The sequence below is a fragment of the Plectrocnemia conspersa genome, unplaced genomic scaffold (genome assembly GCF_051122295.1).
Source record: "Plectrocnemia conspersa isolate PC_06_02 unplaced genomic scaffold, ASM5112229v1 ptg000010l, whole genome shotgun sequence".
Classification (NCBI taxonomy): Eukaryota; Metazoa; Arthropoda; class Insecta; order Trichoptera; family Polycentropodidae; genus Plectrocnemia; species Plectrocnemia conspersa.
Window position 1 is genome coordinate 15,693,606 of NW_028277174.1, and position 23,723 is coordinate 15,717,328.

A 23,723-nucleotide genomic window follows, 5' to 3' on the forward strand; every position below is an offset into this window, starting at 1 on the left:
GATCATCAAATCTTAGCATCGAAAATCTATCTCTAGTCATGGCCGCTGAATAAAAATATTGTTTGAACAGTTCGTTTGTTGTCCATAATTCTTTGAACTGTATTTTAACCCCATTCAATCCTCCAGAAGATAATAGGATGCCTATAAACGCTTCAACTTCGATACGATTTACGGGAGAAATGTCTTTTTTGAAATGTATTATCAATATCGATATCGCTATCGTATTCGCTACCACTCTCGTCAGAATCTTGGAAAATTCTTAGCAACTCTTCGTCAGTTACAAGCCGATCAGCCATTTTACAATTTCAAAAGTAACGTGAGAAATAAAATAACAATAACGATCGAATTTGGCGGTTCAATTCGTACTGTATGTTTTTTTGGGTAACGGTGTATTTTGCAATAAAGCGTTGAAGGAACAGCGTGGAGGGGGCGCCGCGCGAAATTCTTAGAAGGCGAATTTCTCTAAAAACTGACTCAGGTATACAAATCACACGGCGACAGTAGCGATTAGAGTTGATTTTATTTTTTTCTCGCGATTGGAGATAATAAAGTACAATGATTATTTTTAATATTTATTCTTTAAACTATTTTTGACAAATACAAAAAGTTTGCGACAAATAGGATTTATATTAAATAAGTTATTTGAGAAAAACCAAAAAGTTGGGGGAGTCAATAGACCCCACAGACACGGATGGGTTAAAACGGGCTACAATTAGTTGAGCTTAAGCTTTTACCATCTCTTTGATTTTCTGTAGTTTTTCTGTATTCCTTGCTTTACTACAAAATTAGCTTAATTCAACAAAATAATAATTTTGCATAGAAGGCAGAACAATCGATTCGAATTACAAAATGATAAAAATAGTAAAATAGTAATAGTAGTACGAAACTTTAAAAATGCGTTGAATGACTTAGATGAACTTTCGATAAAAAGGGATTCTGATATTTCAAAACTAAAGTATGAAATATGGATTAGTAATGTCCTGATCTATGTATCAAAAATGTTTATTTTGTTACAAGAATATTTTTGTTTGTATTTTATATTTGCGCAACAATTTGAGTCACGTTCACGAAAAGTTATATTATGTCAACATCTGCGTCTGAAGGATCCAGTTGACTCTTGACTTAATTACGTTGAGCTGGACTAGGGTTGACACGAAGAGAGAAGCAGTGGCTTTATCATCGTTGGTTGACGGCTTCTCTTGGTTTTGAGTTCGTACGAACTTAGTGATTTCACGTTAGAGAGTCCTGATCGAAATTATTGATTATGTTATCTGGAGCGATGTTTTTATATTTACATTGCCAGCCTGAGGGAAGAATAGTGCTCGCCCACTTTTTATTTTACTACCTTATTCATGTTTAGACAAGTTGCACTTTTTGAATGGGTTTTGAACAATTCATTAGGCGGTTGTTTCGCAATCCATATGATCCTTATTTATCATATGATAATAACAGAAAGTTGCTAATAGTTTTGGGACACTAATCCTTTAAAATTTATGGCTAGTCCGTGCCGATCGGCATGAAAAAATGGGCATTAATAGATCGTAAAGCTGATGAATAGGTTTATGTTGAAGGTCGATGGTAGATCTAGATATTCGTTATGAACTCCACACAAACTTAAACATCATATAATAATAAAAATATTTAAAAATATGTATACATATAAATTTAATTAACTAGTAGGATCAGTAAATATATATATTTTTAATTTTATTGATTACTTAATCATTCTTATTCAAATACAGTTATCAAGGTTTATAAGTCTGTGTCAATATTTTTTTACCATTTGTTTAGTGTTACACATATAGGTTAGTAACACAAAATAATACTTTTATTTTACGATGTTATCCTAAGTAAATCATAATTATTTTTAGATCAAATTTTTTCATATAATTAACACTGCAATACTATTGAATTTGGGATTTCTGGTCACCTTTATATAGTGATTTGTTAGATAAGTACTACCTACACACATTCTCAGTGGTTGTCTTCAATTTGTTCAAAAACAATAAACGGTTATCGAACAGGCGATCCGGTCATTAGTTTTCACCTATGGTCTCAGCAACTAATCACTTCCGACGCTGCTTAATGACTCTAAACGTGTTCCCACCCTCCAGATCAAAGTGTTACACTTTTCATACCATTTACATAATCGATATAATCGTACGTGTCCTGGTTTTTATCTCATGTAAGTTTTATGAATCATATTTTTATATATGTATATATATTAATATATTTCTCTCGCGGCGAGATGTACTTGGTTTTCGTAATGTACCTGCATTCAACTTTCTACCTCTCAGTGCTGTATATCAAGATCGAGAAAACGCATTGGTCTTGTACTTTAAAGAGAGTGGTATCCTCGCACTAAAGATTCTTGCTAATCTAACAAACGTGCTTCAAGCACATTTTCACTTTGAGAGCGTTTGCTATTTCTCAGTTCGTTCACTTTTCTACTTTATTTCGAATGTCTGAAGCTAAATTGTATATTTTTACTTAATGAAAAATGTAAAAAAAATTTAATTGCTTTACAGTGGGACTTAAGAAGGTTATGAGCAAAAAATAAATACATTTTATATAATACAATGTATTTATTTTTTGGCAGTTCCTACTCTGTGAGGAAGGTATTATAATTTAATGGCGCTCTATGGGACATTTATGGTCCCCGATGGTTGACACGACTGAATGAATACGTCCGTAATCAAGAGCAATTTCATTACGATTGATGCTCAGATTGCCCATTATCCTTTTAAATTCGTGGGTTTCGATGACTCATTAGAATTTTAATTGATGAGTCATTTCTTACCACGTTTGTTTGTCGCGTTTTATTTTCGTCCGTGTGACTTTCCACTCAACAACTTCCTTTTTCTTGTACTTGCTCTTCGATATTGACTATTAAGGAAACTAGAAGCTCAGGTAATAAAGACGGGTTTGAAAAGTTAAAAATGGGCCTGATTTGGTTCTCGATTTCATATTGAAGGGTTTAAAAGTCAATTTCGCTGCTCATCTAAGACGTATTTGTGATCTAAATCTCAAAATGTCATCATTCTCTGATCTCTGGAAATGTACAAAAGTTACACATACATATTTTTTAAATGGTGAGAAGTTGTGCATTAAGAAATATATACCAGTCGAAATATATATCAGTTTCTACTAAACTATTCAAAATATTTATCGTACGTCTTTAATAACATTCGGCATGGGTTTCTTCCTACCTGTTTCACCGTTATTAACCTTCTTTTTTTACAGAACAGTGACAATAAAATGTCGTATATACAGATTTTGAGAAGCCTTCGACAAGGTTTGACATGGGTTATTAATAAATAAATTGTTAAGACTTTGCTTGTTCAAATGATTTAATTTGGTTAGTCTTAACTTTTTTGAGCGATTGTAGACAGTTCTTAACCTATGGCGGCCAAATTTCTAAAGAATATTTTACCTCTTGGGGGTTCCTCAAAGGTTCAACTTGCGCCCTTTGCTCTTCGCGGTATTTTTTATAGTTACAAATTCAATTTTTTTTTATTGGTATTTGCTTTCTTCAACCGTCTGCCTTCTAGTGTCAAAAAGTGCTATAATGTGTCATTTTATCGATCTCGATCGCTATCAGATTGTTTCTACGTTTTCAGTGAGAACGTTTTGAAGAGATAAGCTTGAACTAAAGATTTTAGAATGACTTTTAAGAGCAAGTAGAGGTTCTCTATATATATAAATAACGTCTGCGAAAAATCTTCCAAGGAATAGTTTTTGAGATACCTTTATTAGTGAACATATGGTTATTATCCCAGTGCCATTTTTTTAGGAACGTTAGGATACGATTAGCTGAGTTCAAGCAAAAGGTTTTATGTCGCCAAGAATTTCATTAAATTGCTGAAGCGTTCTGCTGACAACTTAACTATTTTATTAGAGCAAGAACATCCGCACTAGCCGACATGCCAATGGCTGACGCCATCCAGCTCCTTAATATGGCATTGCAAATTGATGTATTTGTTTTCAGCTACAAGGAGCTAGTTTTCTCTTTATTACTATATATTATTTTTTTGTTAAACTGTTAATTTTATATTGATTTTTATTTTTTGTCTATAATGCAATGTATTTTTTTACCATTGTGACGCATTAAAGTAACCTATTAGGTCACATGGTGCTAATTTAATTTAAATCAATAAATATGTCGACCCCTACAATCATTCTGGTATACGCATATATATATTTTTAAACATTTTGTAAATATTACTAAGTAGCCATAAATTGGCTATGGTTTTAATTTAAATCCATAATAAGTATTGAAATAAAAATATGCTAAAATTACCACAAAAACCTATGGTCTCATTGTGTGGCGGCTGTTTCGCGTGATGCACAATCTCTTTTAAAAAAAACTAAAAGTCTAAATTTTTGCTTATTGAAAATGAATATTACAAAGTAAATACATTTACTTTGAAATTGGATACGGTGCATAAAAAATTAATAATATCATGTGAAGCGTAGCGGCAAGAGTAGAAAAGCATAAACCTATTGCATTGTTGCCACGCAACAATGCCATACATACATTGATATCGATTGTGCAAAAGTAAATTCTAACTGGTTTTCACATTAACTTTTAACAATTAATAAGTTAGTTTATCATTACGCACATGTAATTTGACCATAAAATGTATTAAAATTTTTTTTAGTATATACAAAATTGTCAAAGGTAAAATTCAGTCTATAAATAAAAACTGTAAAACAATGATTTACAGCTAAGCGATGACATTTAAAAATGAAAGATTGTTCGTCAAAGAACTTTTAATTGTGACAGTATAAAAGTAAAGTTCGAAACACGAAAGCTATATATCTAATGGCGTGGAATCGAACGAAAAAGTAAAACAATTTCATTACTGTTTCTGGATTAAACGCTTTTACCTACACAAAAGAATTATTGTTCTGTGTCTAAAATTACTAATTTAGCGCATTTATTATGAACGCTTGATTTATATGTGTTGTTGTGTATTTTTTAGTGTCTGCTAACCAATAGGGGTGGTTCATGCCCTTTTGGGAGTGCGTGATACGCTTACATTAGTCGAGAGTATATTAAGCTATTTACCCCACCCGAGTACACTAGTCCTTTTTACTTTAAAATATGAGATTAAAATTAATATTTCAAATTCAACGAACACGTGGGTTTACTTTGTGCCATGAGCAAAAAAATCACGAATATATGGGTTTCGTTAACTATGTGAGTTTTAAATGAGCTCATTTGTATTTTAAACTAATTTTAGTCTGATTGTTTTTGTCGAGATAATGGATTATGCTTTGTTGTAAATTTTAATAAGTAGTGCACAATTAAAATTCGCAGGCGTGAAAATTGGTATTTATAAATTAATTTAAAGTTACACTGAATTAATCATATCATAAATTAGAAATAAGGCTTTGCATATACAGTCACAGAAAATCCTTTATATGATCCTGAATATGCAGCTGTCTTCAAGATAACGTATGATTTCAACATGAAAAAATGCATTGTAATAAAGTTTCAGTTTTAAACTTTCCCACTTTTCTGATCGTTGTTTTTCTGCGAATTGTTTATTCTGGTAATGACGACGTATATTGTATTCTTCTAGTACAAACATAGTGTCATTGCACAATAAACATAATACTTTATCAACTAATATGATAACAACATAAGATACGCATTACTCTGTTTTAACATCATGATATACAAAGTCCACTAGTCCCTTCACACTAGAACTTTGTACTTGGCACTTAAAACAAGTGTTTTTTCATGTACCATTTTTAAGATCTTTTCTGAATTGTATACAATAGTATTAAATAATTTAATGATTTAATAATCTTTTTTATTTGTCATTACTGTTTTATATTTTGTATATTATCAATATCGCAAATGTATGTATTTAATTACACATAAATCAGTTCAATATAGATGAATAATACTATTATATAATTATAGAATTTGATTCATAAATTGGTTTACACGCTTAAATTATTTAAGGTTACTTTTGTTTATAATTAGCTATTCATTTTTATAACAATTAAAAACGAGGTTAGTGCAGTTTAATTTATTATGTGAATAATTGAGATGGTTGATAGCAGTAAATCATTTCTAATTACTTTTTTATGAAAATTTCTGATATTTGATTAAATAATATATTATAATATTAGGCAACGAAATAGAAGGTGATTCTTTTGACATATCGCCCACAATCTTAATTTCGCGACAGAATGATTTATCTCGTGCGCCTGATACGCTCCACCTTCATCCCTTGTATCTTCACTATATGTTTTTCTCTCTTTTTGTTTGAAGAATATAGGCAAATAAATGCAGGTCTCAAACACCTCTTCTGCCCTTCACACCATCAAACATAATGATATAACTCGAGACGCAAAAATGTCCTGACACGGCAAGCTGCTTTGTCATTTCGCATGATTCTTTATTCATAAATCCCGAAATAGATTTAGCTCGCAGTATACAGCGGTAATAAGAAAATGCTCCCCCATAGCAATATGATTTTTTTTACATAAAAATAATGCCGGCGCGAAATTGGGAAATGAAGTGTGCCCATGAGAAATGAACCGTTTTTATCATTTTGAACGAAAACATTAAAACGATTCGGTGACTCGTGTAACCACCACCTTGAATAACTAATACAATATATCCTGCGTCATTATGGCTTTTTTTGAACGAAAAAAATTACTAAATTGTTCATAAATTTTACGGCCCTATAATTTTTTATGGCGGCCTGCGTACGTTAATTTTTCCAGCCGGTGCCTGTAATTTATAACGTATGAGTTTTTAATTTAATTTGTTTTTTGTGTTCACAATTAAAACGCACTTGTTATGTGATGTGTAATTATAACGTAATTGTAAGCTTTGAAATAAAATTTACTATATCAGCTTAGTATTTTTTATGCTAAAAATTGTACAACCATATTCTATTAAAATTTTGACAAATTTAATGAGTATTTTACTTGAGTATGTTTATTTTCGTAAAAAAATGTCACTGCGTGCAAATATAATTTAAAAAAATATATAAGCCAAATAGTAGAATATTATAATAATAAAATATTGTTTGACTTTCAATTAAATGACAAAGATCACACCTTTATATTTTATTGAAAAAGGCAGAGATTTATTGTGTTTTTGAAACCTTTGATACTTAAATTATTGATAAAAGTGTCGCTACCAAAGATTATATTTACAGCATAAATGACTAGCATTATAACTTAAATAACATTTTAAATAGATTTGTTTAATATAAATTAATATAATACATAGATAATTAATTTAGCTTACAGTGATTATGCAACTGCCTAATAAATTGCAAAGTTATGTTGTTCTATCAGTTGAATGAGTTGTACTTTAGAGTTTAATCGCCATTATTATACATTAGTAACACAGTGTACTTTAATTATCCAGTTGCGGATTATCCATGCTTAAAATATTTTTTTTTTGAATTGATAATTTAAAGAGCGTATTATATTCACATTGATAATTTGAGGCAATTAAAATAAAAATCATTCCGTATTGGTCTTCTTAAAATATTGTTAAGGAAGACATAATGGCTTAATACATGAAATTACACAATCTTTGTCAAAAGTAAAGCCAAGTAAAACTTGTCGATCTCAGAAAAAGATTCTTCTTAACGTAGAATATGTATTTAATTCTAAAGATACAGAAGCAAGTAATATGTGTGAACTTATTCTTAAAATCGAGTGAATTTATTGTGACCAAAATTATCATTCATCAACAAGGAAACAAGACAATAGCGTAAAAAATGGGACCACAAAAAAACCCTCATTAAAAATCACATAAATAGCACGCAAGTGTTCTTACTCTAAATATTCTGTCATTGAAGGGAATATTTCTTTGTTTTAAAACAGCGACAGAAAACAATGTATCATCGGATGACAAATTCCCGTTACACAATTTTTTGACTTCGGAGATATGTTATTTTATAAAGGCGTATACTTATTTCGTTATTTCTAAGAAGCCAGAGCAGCAATTGGCTGGATGATCGCTGCATGATTGTGATTAGTTAGCAAACTATACAGCCCTAGATACATAAGATTGAATTGCGATGAGGAGAGAAGAGCAAACACCCACCGCCCACGGACAACAAACTGTCATGGACGCTCACATCCATACAAGCACCGTAGCAAAGAGAGATCAACCTCCGCTATACATCAGCTGCAACGCTACCTACAATACCTTTGAGGATCTTTCACCGACAACATCCCTGCGCCAGCTTTTCTATCACTGTTCGGAGAAAATATCTCGGCAATATGTAATATAATCTAGTTTCCACATAAGTCTTACTGGCTACGATGTCACACACCTCTTAAGGTCACAAAACCTTGAAAATTTATCTGAAATATGCAGATTATTAAAAAAATAAAAGTGTCACTCGGAAAAACGTCGAAGAATGGTTTGATCGTTATTTAAATGATCCGATGTTTCATTGCTTATGATGCAGATATCGTTTCTTTTCTTCGTTAAGCAAAAGAGGGATGATAGTGAGAATACAAGTGAATACAATATTAACAATTACATTAGCCACAAGATAGCACTGACTTCTTTAAGACTTTACTGGACTAAATCGATCAAAGAGGATTATAATTCAATATAGCTCTTGAACGAAATCGTTCTGATAAACGAAAATTATTAAGAATTTTTTAAAAATAAATGAGAATTACAGTTGTTCTTAATAAATAATAAAAAAAATATAACCTGTATTATACATGTTTTTTAAAAACAAATAAAAATTTATAGTTGAGATTATTCGTGTTTTTTAATTAACCGTCTCCTTCTAACCCAGCACTAGCCCAAATAATCGAGTGTATTGTATTTACAAACGTTTTCTTTAATCAAGCTATTGCTACGAAGGCATATGGACTAAAAACTATTGCATTTAAAAATTGAAATTAAAAAACTTTAATGTATCTAAAGTTAGGATAAAACTCGAACGTCCAGATCGTTGGTCTCGAAACTCATTGAACATGGGTGAAACACTGAAAATTGAAATTGCTTGTTGAGCTGTTTTAAAAAAAATATTATTTTTTGCCAACATAGAAGTCGACTATAGCTAGTGTGTGTTAATTAATTTTAAATTTAATAAAACATTAAAGTTTTGTTGCGTACGACAGTTTTCTTTGTATATTTTTTATAAAATAATGTTTCTGCTGTAAAGCTGTTAAAAAAACAGTTACATGCATAATACACGTATGTATAATAAAAAAATTGTACATATTCATATTTTATGAAAATATAATAATATTTTTTAACATGATCAAAATTAATACTATTGGTAAATTTTTAATTACCTAATAAACGATCATTATAGTTATATATTTATATTTTATATAATGTATAATTTAAAGTATTTTATATGTCATTATTATTAAAAAGTACAACTCATCAAAAACATCAAACGCTAGTCCATAAACGAAACAAGACGATCAAATACAAGATGTTCTTCGTCTGGTTTTTTGACGTATGAATGCCTTGATTGATTTGGTTATGCGGCTCAACAAATGCGGGATATTAATATCCATTGTTTGGTAGAAAAATATTGCAACTTCACGGCTGACAAATAATGGTAGACAGGCTCGGCCAAATTGCGGCACTTATAAGACACTTTCGAGCAATCAGACGTTCCAAGAAGGATAATAAAAAATAATATATCACATGACGAGCTTCGCCCTTGTCAGTGACATGATATAAATCTTTATCCAAACAACAAAATATCCGATATTTAGTAAACAAAAATTATAATTCACAATTCACAGTTCCGTAAGAGACTTTGTTTAATAAATTTGGAACATTTTGAGATATTAAAACTTAAAAAACAATAATTCTGAAATAATCTAAAAGTTTTTATTATAAATATATACACTAATATAACGTTTACAGCCATAGTTTTTTTTATTGTAATAATATCAATATTGCAAGATAAAATAATAATTTATCGTACAATCATTACGACTAACTTTTATTCACTAAACATATGCTGTTGATTTAATATTCTTGATTGTAATTAAAATAATATTTTTAATTTTTTGAATGATATTCTTTAGTGTCATATATAAATTAAAACACTTTTTCTTTTTAAGCTGGACAACTCTACAAACGGGTCCATTGTGTTGGGTCCTCTGGCTCTGACATCATCTGGAAGATATCGGTGCGAAGTATCAGGAGAGGCGCCGCTGTTCCAGACCGTGTCGGATCACGGCGACATGGAGATAGTAGGTACGCGAATCAAGGTCTAAAAAAGATATGTAATCCAAAACCCATTGATTTGAAACGATTCTTTGTTTGACGCAGTTCTGCCGGATAGCGGCCCAGTTATTAGTGGTCCAAGGCCGAGGTACCAAATCGGAGACCATGTGCGTGTAAATTGCACTTCAGGCCAATCGAAACCGGCGGCCAAATTAAATTGGTTCATAAATGGAGAACCAGCGAATGAGGCTCTCCTCAAAGGACCGTACATCAAGGAGACGGTCAACGACACGGAGATAACCTCGTTGGGGTTAGAGTTTAAAATAAGGCCGAAGCACTTCAAAAAGGGAGACTTAAAATTAAAGGTAAATTTTATACATTGTTATTTTATAATTATAAGTTTACGATTATCAATACGTGTTGTCGTGAAAACGGCATATAAGTTTTACACACATATGAGTTTGTTATTTAAGTAGCTATCGATATACGAGGAGAATTTAAAAAATAATGATACAAAGTTCAGTATTTTATTTTTGGAATGACTTATTTTAGCTTAAAAACATTTATTTTTATAAAAAAACCTAGAAACGATTTATTTATTTTAACAACATACAAATATCGTATCTGATTTATTTTTCAGTTTCTTAAAGTCTAATATTTTAGTGACGGGTATTCATAAAGTACATACATAGTTAAAACAACTTTGTTAATGACAACGGAAGTCGCTTTTTTATGTTTTTAATTTATGATCCAACTTTGAAAAATTTAATTCAGCAGCAGTTTTTATTTTTGTGTAAAAGAACTGCAAGATTTAGCTTTGTGAGCAAGCGGCTGTGTAATACTGAAACGTCACGCGGACCCTAGCGGAAACGGCAGGTCTGAATATCCGTTGTGTTAAATAACATATGTTAAAGATATTTTTTTAAATTGTATTTTTATTTTTATTGTATTACTAAAAAGTCGCAAAGGATAGATTTTTAAAACACTAGAATTTATTTATATTCGGTTCAACGTTAAAATAAATTTAATTGCAGGTTTTAAGATATATATTTATAAATATTTAAATGTATTGCTTGTGATGACTATTTTTTATGTAAGATTGCCCAAAACTATAGACCAGAATTTACAATGTACTTCTAAACTCATTTCAAACTTAAAATTTTCAATTCAACCGCCATGATATACCAATGGTATAGTCAATGATTAAAAACTGAAAGACCTACGGTCGAATCCCATGTGAACATTAGTATTTTTCAATTTATTTGTATCTGAGATAGCATAATTATATAGTAATAATTCCGATTTAACACAGCTTAAGTTTTCCTAGATTTTTCTAATTTTACAAATAATAATAAAACAGGTTATTAAAATAAAAGTGATCTATGTTATAGTGACATCCATTGATAATAGTTTACAATAATTAATTACAACTGATTTCAGTCCGGTGTCTTTTTACTTACTTGTAGATGTTGACTGTTTTTTTTTGTTTTATCGCATTGGGTTAACGCCTTTTCTGTTAAATTGACAGATTACCAATACATAAAAAAATATTAGTTTAAATGATTATGCCTTCTATATTTTTTAATATCATTTAAATGTTGTCTACATATTTTTTTTATTGATACGCGTGTTCTATCACAGATTTATCTAATCTTTTTTATACAGATCTAATTTTTGGCAACAAATTTTATAGAATATGATAAAATATACATAAAAATATATTTTTTAGCTCTGAATTCTATAATTTTTATAATGAAAGTTTCTGTTTTTATAGCTATGTTAAGAGCCTATTTTTGTTATTATAACATAAATAAAATTACAGTTTTTATTTACTATAAGAGAATATAATTGTTCTACGCTAATAAATATAGTCAATAAAATGTTTATGATACTGTCTAAATTTTATTACAATAAAATCGTCGATGAGTGTATAGTCATCGGCGTAAAAAATATTTGATACCTTACTCCCCTCAAGATAATTCTGATGTAATTGCTATAAGTAAAAATAATTTTGTTTATCTCACCCAAGCATTCATATACAATAGATCACACTGTGAAATATGTTTACATCATTATTTTCACAAAGATAAGATGATCTAACGTATTACTAAAATGGCAATTATTTTTTCGAAATATATTTCTTATAATAAAAAATATCCTTATCGATTTTATTAGTGTTATATTAAATTAAAACTATTTAACGCTAAATTCCGGTCTTTAAATTAATGTACGTGTGTATAAAATATTTCCTAAAGTACAAATTTAAGTGCTAACGTTTATATTTTATTGGTATAGTTGATTTTATCAAAATGTACGGCTACGTGTGACGTGATTATATTTTATATAACTTTTTTATTGCTACTGAGATTTATTAATCTGATTACACTTCATATAATATGTATTTTTTATCTCAAATTTTAACGGCTTATATTTTTTTAATGATCGAAATAAAAATGAGTGAAATCCACGAATAGAACATATTGAAAATTAATTTCTATAAAAACAAAAACATTTACTTTAAAGTATTATTTTAAAATACAGGTTTTAATTTTAAAATAAATTTATTTATGGATTCAAACTGTGATATATGAATTATAACTATTTTTTATATGTATACTTAAAGATCCACATAATGCAGTCAAAATCAATAAAAATATACATAGCCCTTCTATAATGATAAATAGCAAGTATAGAAAATTATGACACATACATGAACTGTCGAAGTAATGTTGAATCGATGTGTATAATTTTAATAATGTGTTAAATTTCAGCTGGAGTGCCATAGTGTGGATTGCTGGGGCTGTTTCTTTTTATTATAAATATACACTTACATTGAATTATTCATGTACGATGTTGACACGGCTATAATAAGTTTAACGGTCCTGAATTTATTGTAATTGGATTATCAAATTGTTTTTAAAAATTTAATATTTATTTTAGGAAATGAAAATATATATTAACTGATATAAAACCGAAGCATTTACAGATCAAAGACAATTTTTGATATCACCTCTATGTATAAAATGAAAAGCTACAATACTTACAATACAATAAAGTTTTAAATAATTTAAATAACGTTTATACAGACACACATTATTGTTTCTGAAATTGTGTGCAAGTAAGCCACTCATCCACATTACTGATTATATTTTATTTTCTACAGTGTTTAGCAACAATAGCCACTGTTTATTGGAGAACTAACGAAGAAAGCGTTCAGGGGGAAAAGCAGAAGAGCTACACAAAGACTAGAGAAGTAGCTTCCACCAGCAATTCCAGAGCCGACAGAGTCCAAGCTTCTTCCATCAGCAAAGGAATGTCGTCTGGCACGTGGATTTTTCATTCGGCTGGAAAACTATGGACTTTAACGTTACTAGTGATCCTACACGGCAGGTAACAATGGAACCAATTTCAATCCGCGTTTGAGTCTAACATTTTATTCATTTCCACTATTTATCTTTGCAGTTGAAAACAGTTTGATCGAACGCTTTAGAGTTTCCATTGAATTCCGCCCCTATCGTTATAAATTTAGTGAAAATCCAAAGAATCTATATATTACATACACACATTAATATAAGAGTGTTTAAACTAAAGACGAAAAATATAAAAATAGTGTTACCATTATTAAGTGCGTAATGATGTAAATAACTAATCGATTAACCAATAACATCTTAGCATAAAAACTGTGAATAAGTGTGATATAATTTTATTAGCATTAAATGCAAATTAATTATTTTTTATTAGCAAGGGTTGTTTTTATACTACCATTCAATCGTAATCACGCATTTTTTTTAAATATAGGCTTTGAGAAGCAGCGATTACATGTTCAGTCATTTGTATTATTTTAAAATACAATAAATCACAATCGATTCAATGATCATAGGCGTGTTTGTGAACTATTATTGCGCACAATGGCCATTAATCTACAATTGTTCAGTTGAATGAGTGATTTTGAAAGACTGATTACTAAGACAAGTATGTGATTAATTTTAACGTTACTTACATATCATCTGCTAAAAGAAATCACTGATCGATCATTATTTTGTATAATTAATATTAAACATTTATTGTTATAAAATAATATAAATCCATCTCAAAGTTTATTTTTATTTATGGAGAAGTTTTATACATTTATTTTAATATCGTGTCTCTAAATTTGAGTTTGCGTGACTACGATTAATATTTCAACATTTATACACAACAATACACGTATGCATATTTAATAATGCATACATAGGGTGAACATAATAGTTTTTATAAATGCTTAAACTGTTTGTTAGGCATTTATGACCATTAAATAAATAAATAATAATTTTTGAATGATCAAAGATCAAGAAATATATTTATTATGTTATAAACTAACATTGATAATCATAAATCAAGCTGGCCGATTGTAATGTTTAAACCATTGTTAAAATAATAACAGTTTATGTTCACCCAACTCTTATACAGATGTCGTTAATTTAATATAACATATTAACTATAAAACTGTTGAATGATAACCTCGAAAGAGATTAGCTTAAATGTAATCAGATTGAGATAAAGAGTATTTTTTAAATAGTATTGTGAAAATGACTAGTCATTGATTATTTTTTTTAATTCATTTATCAACGTATTTTTATTCAGTTGCCAAATATTTATTATTGTATAATATCTAGATTGTAAAATATATATATAAATCAAAACCCAATAATCAGAAGTGTTGAATAATATGAAAAAGAGAGGTTTTATTCAGCAGTAAATCATATCTAAAAAATAATATTTTTAATAAGGTGGACATTAATTAAAACATATCTAATCATTACTAAAATTAAATGCAATATTATGTATTCAGAAGCGTTGTGACAAATAATGAATTAATAATATTAAACCACCTTATTAAATTTATATATCGAAATGGACTAATATCAAAGGTATCAAGCAATTGTAAATACTAAATAATTTTTATATCAGTCAGCGTGTACAAATGTATATGATTAAGAATACATATTTATATTTAATATAATTATGACGATTGTTTGTTTAAGATTATTTTTTATGTTAAATGGATTATGATTTAGTATGACGTTGCCATTTGTAAATTTGTATTTGATAATAAAAAATAAAGAAAATATATATTGAGCTACAGATGCGTTTTTTACTGTGAAATTTCATTAAATTATTTACAATTATTGCTCTTTAATAAATAAATAAAAAACATAGTTTCAAGTTATTTATATAGATATAATACATATTTCATAGTCTTGCTTTAGATACCATAGAAAAGTGTCACAATTCTATTTTCTGTAGTTACCGTTAAAATACAGTTTATATCATCAGTTGTATATCTGTTTGTAAAGAGAAGTGCTTTTGCGCGAACACTTTTGAGATAAGCCAAGGTACGCGGAGAATAAATTAGACGGATAGTGATCTATACGAATAAAAAAGATTCTCAACGTTCAACTAATTCAATTACATTGAATTATTGCGGTTTAAAGTTTTCTGATTTATGCTTTCTACTTTGCTTTCAGAATTAACAATTAAATGTTAGTGTTTTAAAATTTAAACGTTAAATCTGCATAAATAATTAACGATGCTAAGGCGATACGAATAATATATTTATGTACGTAAGTTCTGAGAGAGTATTAAATATTTAAACAAGAATATCTTGACAAAGTAGATATTCTTTATATTATTATATTTATTTAGCACAAATACATTTTTTTCTTGCGGATGATTAAGCAAGTATACAAACATTTTAAATGTAATAAAATAATATTTGCATAAGCTAATGTATTTATAAAAAAACTGGTATTAAAATTAAATTATTATGTTTTTAACTTTTATTAGAAATAAATAAGGTAAGTTTTATTTGTATGTTATTAAAAATTTTGATAACATGTAAATTAAAAATAAAGTAATGTGTGAACAAAGAACTTCATATAGCGATGCAGAAGATATTTGGTGAGGTAAAAATAAAAATACAGTATTTATAAGAATTATATTCATTATTTGTAATTTTTAATTTATTAATTATTGCATCACAATTTCTTATAATTTAGCAGTCACACTGACGATCATTTAGTCGAACGAAAAAAAAGCAAAAGTCAGCCCCACACAGCATTTTTTACAATAATGTATGAGAAATCTTGTAACCAAAAAATTGCATTGATATTTATAAATATTGCACGGACCACCTAAAATTACAATCGTCCCATGACGGTAATCTCACATGAGTACCGCTATTGAAATATTCTTTGTTTGGAAAGAATGTTTTCTATACTGACTATTGATTTCAATTTATTAAGGGAATCTGAAATCAAATTTCTTGAATACTGCATCAGAGTACTCTCGCTTCTGGTCTGTTTTTCCGAACCTAATGCGCGCAGTTTTTAACTGCTTAATATGTAAGTAATTGTTTCATAAATAATTAAATACATACGTTTATAAGTAATTGTCTTTTTTTTTACCAAGAAACAACATGAATATTTTTTTATTTTAATTCTTTACTTTAAGAAAATATATTTGTGTTTAAATATGTATATACGAAAAAACTCGACATTTATGGATTAATCATATTTTATTATTGACTGATCTTAAAGAAAGTAAAACCATACATTCATGGACATAAAGATACAGTACACTTGTTTATAATAATAAGTATATTTATAAACCGACAACTGATTAAATCGCCATTTTTGACTTTCACATCAATCTATATATAAATATATATTCATATAATAAATATTATTTTTAAAAGTTATTTATATAAGCATCCATAGAAAAAATATATCTATACACGGCACTGATTTAAAAAAAGGGAAAATATTTCACTGTGAATTTTCGTGACATATTCTTCTAATTGGGCGTTCTCGTTCATCAATCAAGCGCATGTGCTCGGTGGCAGAATAATTTATTTATTTTCGCTACAGACCGCTAAAGTAATGAAACATAAATTATGAAAATTTAATTACGCGGAATTCCCAGCGCCTGTTTTTATTGGCCAAGCATCGAATTTGACCAGTTTATTCATATATACATATTAACTAAATGCCAAAATTAGAATGCCGTCAAGTTTAAATGGTAAATTTGGTTACCGTAAATTAAAAAGCCAGCGTATAATTTAAATGTAGAACACCATATACTCTGAAACGCGTGGTTAGTTATGTAATCACAATGTAACTTTTGCGTGGAAGGAATTCGAAATTTTGTATTTATATATGTACAATTATCTGTTATATTTAAATTACATTAAAACAAATATGTCTTTATATACAAACATATAAAAAGACACAATTATTTCTCTCGTTTACTGAGAATGTATATAAAAGTATTTTCTTTCGAATCTCTTTAAAATCAGATGAGTAAAATTGGTTAATCTATTTTATTATACCGAAATAATTTTTTTAGGGTGCGTAACCCTAGGGGTGGTTGACCTCGCGGCCAATGAGACTCCTCGGTGAATCCTATTAGACTGTTTATTATTTTATATTACAAGTTTGTTAATGGACGAATACGGCGTGACGTTTCTCGTGATGTCGGAGTTCGTGCAGTTGATGATGCTCAAGATGGCTCAAGCTGCATGCGACAGGTGTCAGGAGTGTCAGGTGGAGGCGCGTAGCTGGTTCCTCAGGAGGGCTGCTGGTAGATCGACTGCCGCTGATTCCGCTCTCTGGCGTCTGGCCTCTGTCTCGTGCCTCAGCGTCTCGTCTCTCGCTTGACTGCCTTGGGCTCTCTACCAAGGTCTTGTGTCCACTGCGGAATCCTGCCGTCTCCTCGTCGGAGTCCGGGCTTATATTCTTTTGGGGGATGCACCATTGCTGGCCAATCACGCTTGTGCGTCGATCTCTTAGCCAATCGCTGGAGTCGCTTCGTAGAATTCGAGAAATCGGATGTTGCATATTTGGAAGCGAGTTTTTGCTTGCTCCGACTTTCGAATTCTACGGAAAGGGTTTGCTGTTGTGATGATTAATTGCATCCGCACCGTTTGGTCACATAAGGGATTCTCTTAACGACCCGTGTTGTGTGGTCAAAAGAAATCCCTCTTGTGCCATGATGTTTGTCTCATTGTTAATGGTGAACATTCTTTGTTACGGGCATTAACAATGAGACAATTGCCCTTTTTTGTCCGTCGCCAGTCGCCACATTTTAATTTTTAAGTTACAAATTCACAGTGTATCTTATCTTGTAATAATTTACATAAAAAATATGTTATAAACTTAAGTGAAAATTAGTTTAAATTACTTGAATTCTATGCGTTGTAGGGTCCTTCTATCTATAGAATAATTTAGATTCTCTATGGAATGGGGCTGTAGTGGGAATGTGCCGTTCGCCATAAGATTATTCCTACAATCTTGTTGGAACATTTTAGCTACAGAAACATTCACTAAAGATCTCGAAACCTTTTTTGAAGGCAACTAACGTTTCTTACTACACGTAAACGACGTCTGGATGAATTTGTCCAATATGGTTGGCTTTGTTATGAGGAACGCATTTTATTTTGTCGATCTATCAGTTATTCGTGTTCTCTATGACACTAGTTTGCAGCATTCTTGAATCGGGATCTATAAATAACCAAATACACCTTTTTAATCGAAAAAGTTACCGAGATACCTTTATAAGAGGATATTGTGTTATTATCTGTTTTTGTATCCCAGTTCCTCTCATCACGATCGCGTCCTCTTCGATACCCGTTAGAGCCAGGAAGTCCGAACTAGCCAAATCGCATACGGCTTTTGTCATCCCGCTCTTAAATACACTGGCATTGCACAATAATCTGTTTAATGTCAGCTACGGGGAACTGGCCAAGTTTATTGTTGAACCATTTAATTTATATTTATTTTTATTATATTTTACTTTTCATCCTAATTGTATCATTTTTTGTATGATGTAATAATATCATGTATTTTTAAGTTTGTATGTCATAATTCACAATGGTTTTTACTTAATTTAAAATAAATATTAATCTTAATGTTATATAATACCTCTCAAATGCCATTTTGTTCATAACTTATTTAATTTGAGTCTAACATTAAAGCCTAGAGATATGTTCGTAACGCTAATTTAAGTCTTAGATAAATAAGGTTTTAAACGACACAATCTTTTTTATCAACATTACAATATAGTTATATTAAATAAATTTAATTATTATAATATTAAAGGGTTCCAAATTATTTATATATATATATATTCCTGTATCTCATCTATAAACGTATATTAAAAAAATACGCTTGATTGAGATTATACGCAGATGTGCCTATATAATATTTCAAATCAATAAGTAATTGCAGAGTGTAGTCGATCACCAAGGGATTAAAATATTTGGTAACTATTTTAAATTTCATTAGCCTATTTAATATTCGGTTAATATTCACATAGACTACACTAATAACTGTATAGACGACTAAATTAATAAAATGATATTATTAAAATAATAAATAACAAGCTTTAACAAGCACAATAGATCTCTATATTTTATGCGGTAATAAATTAATAAAATACAGCAAGCCATTAAATTCGTTATAAATAGTTAATTCTGAGATACCTATAATATTATCATTGTTTTATTACTAGTTTCAATCAACAAAAAATTGCTGAAAAGTCCTGGTTTATAATTGTTCATACGTCTCTTAATATTTACGTGCATTTAAAAATACTCGTTTCCTATAGATTTTATCATATTTTTTACGAATCTTTTGATAATTTTAATTTAAAAAAAGAGTGTTAATAATCAATTGCTAGTTTCTATTTTTTCATTTATATTAAATAATAGCATTAAATTAAAAATAATTCACGCACACAATTTTTTATCTGGAACACGGTGTTTTTGCACGTTTTTATATTTCTTAGAGGGGCTCTGGCATAAATTTAACGTTTCGTTCTTGGTCCCTTTCTTCGTACCATTTTTATTTTTATCTTGTACACACAAACGGCGACCTGTCAGGACTACAAACGGCGCAAAGCCCTTTCACCAATACTCTGATTGGATAAAAGGACAAACTCAGGTTTAACTGCGATTCATCAATTTTCAGCCGAGACATTTTTCCTTCTAATAAATTTGAATAAATGTTTGCCCGTCGGTCGTTTTAATAAGCCTAAAAGCCTCCAACCATTTTTCAACATTGAAACGTTAAAAAGCGAAAAATCTCGCCGATTGCGAAACCATTCATTATTACGGGCCCGTAAATACGTTATAAACGCATTCAATGGCTCGGAAATGTAAACTGCCCGGCAAACAATAATTATTAAATAGTCATTTTCAATTTTTGTTTCCGAGTTCATACCTGTGCGTTGTAGTATTTTATAATAAAGCGTTGCGCAAAAGGGGTGGAAACTTTTCAAATTATTGCCGACGTGCAAATATGAATTATAATTATTGTTATACGGTTCGTTGTCGTTGTTGTTGTTGAGCGAAATTAACCTTATTCGTTAATTTTTGCTATGCTAATAAATTTGTTTATTTATTACATAAAGTGAAATGGTGCTCAGATACAAAGAACGCCCATTCGATGTGAATTGTGTTTTAATATACCTGACTGCTCTTTTGTGCCGTTATTTTATTATACTAACTGTTTTGTTGTGAATAAAATCAGCAGCTACAGTATAAATCGATTTTCAGGATCTGTGTGGCGCTTTATTTAATTGTAAATTACTAGAAATTTTATAAATTAGAATGATAAATTTTATATAACACCTAAATAATTAATTTATAATTTATGTATATATATATATCTATGTAAATATGAATATATACAAAAACTAAATACTAACGCATGTTTACAGAATATAAATTAAATAATATGCTTGACATTAAATTCTTAATGTCATAAGATACGAGACAAAAAAACAAAAGATTAAATTCTAGTCGATATGTTGTCAAAATAATCGCCAATTTGGAATCACACTACTAATTAGATTAAATGAATAATAAATTATTTAATTAAAACTTTTTGGACTAATTGTTTTTATTTAATTAACTATACGCCTCACAAAAACATACATAGTGACACCTTTTTACAGACAAAACATATATAATTTTAGGTGAATATGCTCAGAAATGCAACAAAAACTGCTATATTGGTATATTATATGGCAGCAAAAATATAAAAATAAGAGATACCGACAAGTACCGACAAAGCAAGAATGCATCATGAATTTAATAAAATTATTGTTTTACTTGAAACAGCAAAATAATCTAGTTATTTTAGTAGTAGTTAGGCAAAAACTAATAAAATTCACCGAAGAATAAAAAATTATTAAAAAGAGTAAAAAATTGAAACGGCTTGCCAGGTTCATGTATTACTCGTCAAGTTCATTGCAGCAGTTAAAAAAATATTGATGAGGTTGTGCACCATTCCGTCCTCGATGTTTTAAAGCTACATAATGTGTATCTAAAATAAGTCTTACACCAGCTAGCTTTAGTATTAAAAGAACGCTTTTAAGCAAAAGGTAATAGCTTTCTGGAAATAATTGCAAGAGCCGGAGAAATTCAGCATCGCATCCAATTACCATCGGTGTAAAAGATTGTACTGATTCTCTTCTAGGATGATCAAATTTTGGAGCAATAGATGCTACTTATTTCGTATTGTTAGTACGAAATAAGCAGATCCCATTAAGAACAATTCTCAATAGACAATCAAAGTAAAACGACTTGAACTTTTGAGTAGAGATTATTCGTTAACATTAACAACTTGAGTGTCTTAAGAACACATATCAGAGATCATAAAAATTCAAGATTAAAATTTGCTATACTTTTAATATCTCGCATATATAGATGTTCAGAAGAAAGAGGTTCAGGTACACCTAAGAAGTGCAGCAGGCACTGTCAAAATTCACGCACTATTGTAGGTAAAAAAATTATAATATTATTATTATCACGCTTTATGGTCAGCCTACTATAGGTTACTATCAGTTGCTTCAAATGTTTATTTATTAAAGAATACTTCTCTTTAAACGTATATGAAATGAAAAACAACGTATTACGCTGCGCTACAACACAAACGCATCAATCAGAAACCGCCAACATTTTTCTCTCGTTTTACAGGCGTTAATTTTTCGACCGCCGCGAGCCGTGTTCATTTTTTAAATTAATCAAAGCGTTCATTTTTCACGTGAAATATTCATGTATTTTCTCCACCGACAGTGGCTAGGTACATCCGATGCCACTCCATAAACCACGGTTGCCGAGGGTTTGCAAAATTAAACCGTGAAAATACTCCACAGCACAGTGCCGGCAGGGGCGCTAATCTCGCGTCGTATTATTCAAACCATCAGCTTCTCGCCAAGGGGAGAGAAGTGTATACCAGTACCTACAACACTGGACTGCCCATTATTCCAACCAAATGTGGGACACCCTCTAATCAACGTTTTTTTTACTCCCTCACACATCCTCGGTGTATCGTTTCCAGACTATACAAGAGTTTTTCGCCGCTGGGCGATATCAAAAAAAATCTGAAAATGAGAAACTTTTTTACGTGTATGGTATTGGATAATATATTAGTAAGATTTAACATAACAGAAGCAATCGAATCTATAGTAAATATGCACATACTATTAGTACAGATATATAGGGCTCTAGCCATTACAATATGGTTAGGCAATTGCCTATTAATCGACGTTAAAAATGTGCGGCGACTGAAATAATATCCATATTTCACACATGATGATGACACCAACATCATTAGTCGAAACGTTGGCTATTTAGAATTTTTTGGGTGAATTTTTATTAATCAATTGATACATATTGGCAATCATATAATATTATTAGAAGAAATTCCAGTATCATTTGATTATTTTATATATTTTATTATGAAGTAAAATTAAAATATATTATAAAAAATATTTTTTAAATGAATACTTACCAGCAGGTCTCATTGAAAAATTACAAGGAAATTTGAAAGAACACGATTTTTAATTATACTTTTAGACCTTTTTATAAATTTAACTCGACTTAATTAAAAATCATCAAAATACTCTGGAGGTTATTAAAAAACATTATTTTTGTTCATTGTATCCGCCAGACGAGAAAGATTATTATGAATAATTGTACTTCGTTTTGTGTTGGTTTGGACACACAAAAGCTTTTGCTTATGAATACGCAAATTTTTCCTTTCTTACGAGTCTCCTTTCTTCGGGGGCGCCAACTTCCGGTTTTCGCGCGAATAATGAACGTGCCACTTCCTCTTTTTTTAGGGAAACATTCCGCTTTGAAAACCGACAAATTTAATACAACTTTTATTTTAATTTTGTATTATTTTTCGTTGCCCGCACTTAAATCATAATCATACTATTATATATCACTTGATATTTTAACCTTTATAAATTAGTTCTAAGAAAAATATAATCAAAAAAATATCTACTTACGTAAAACGCTTCTTAGAATTGCTAAGATATATTATAATTTTATATTTATTTTTAAAGTACCTCCAAAATACATTATTTATATAAATATACGAATAGCATAATAATCCTTAACCCAGGAACTCAAACATATATTTACATTTAAGCCTATGTTTGTATTTACTACTTTTTTTACACATGGCTACAC

The 23,723-nt window shown here is 29.7% G+C and overlaps 1 protein-coding gene across 1 annotated transcript in view; it reads left to right on the top strand.

Moving 5' to 3' along the window:
- LOC148230730 (uncharacterized) overlaps positions 1 to 13,808 on the top strand; it is a 78,521-nt gene extending 64,713 nt beyond the window's left edge. The window contains exons 4-7 of the mRNA XM_088195364.1: positions 10,096 to 10,231; positions 10,307 to 10,566; positions 13,365 to 13,591; positions 13,664 to 13,808. Coding sequence (XP_088051490.1) covers positions 10,096 to 10,231; positions 10,307 to 10,566; positions 13,365 to 13,591; positions 13,664 to 13,667 — 627 coding nt within the window. The 3' untranslated portion in view covers positions 13,668 to 13,808. The remainder of the gene's footprint in view (positions 1 to 10,095; positions 10,232 to 10,306; positions 10,567 to 13,364; positions 13,592 to 13,663) is intronic.
- Positions 13,809 to 23,723: the final 9,915 nt, after the last annotated feature.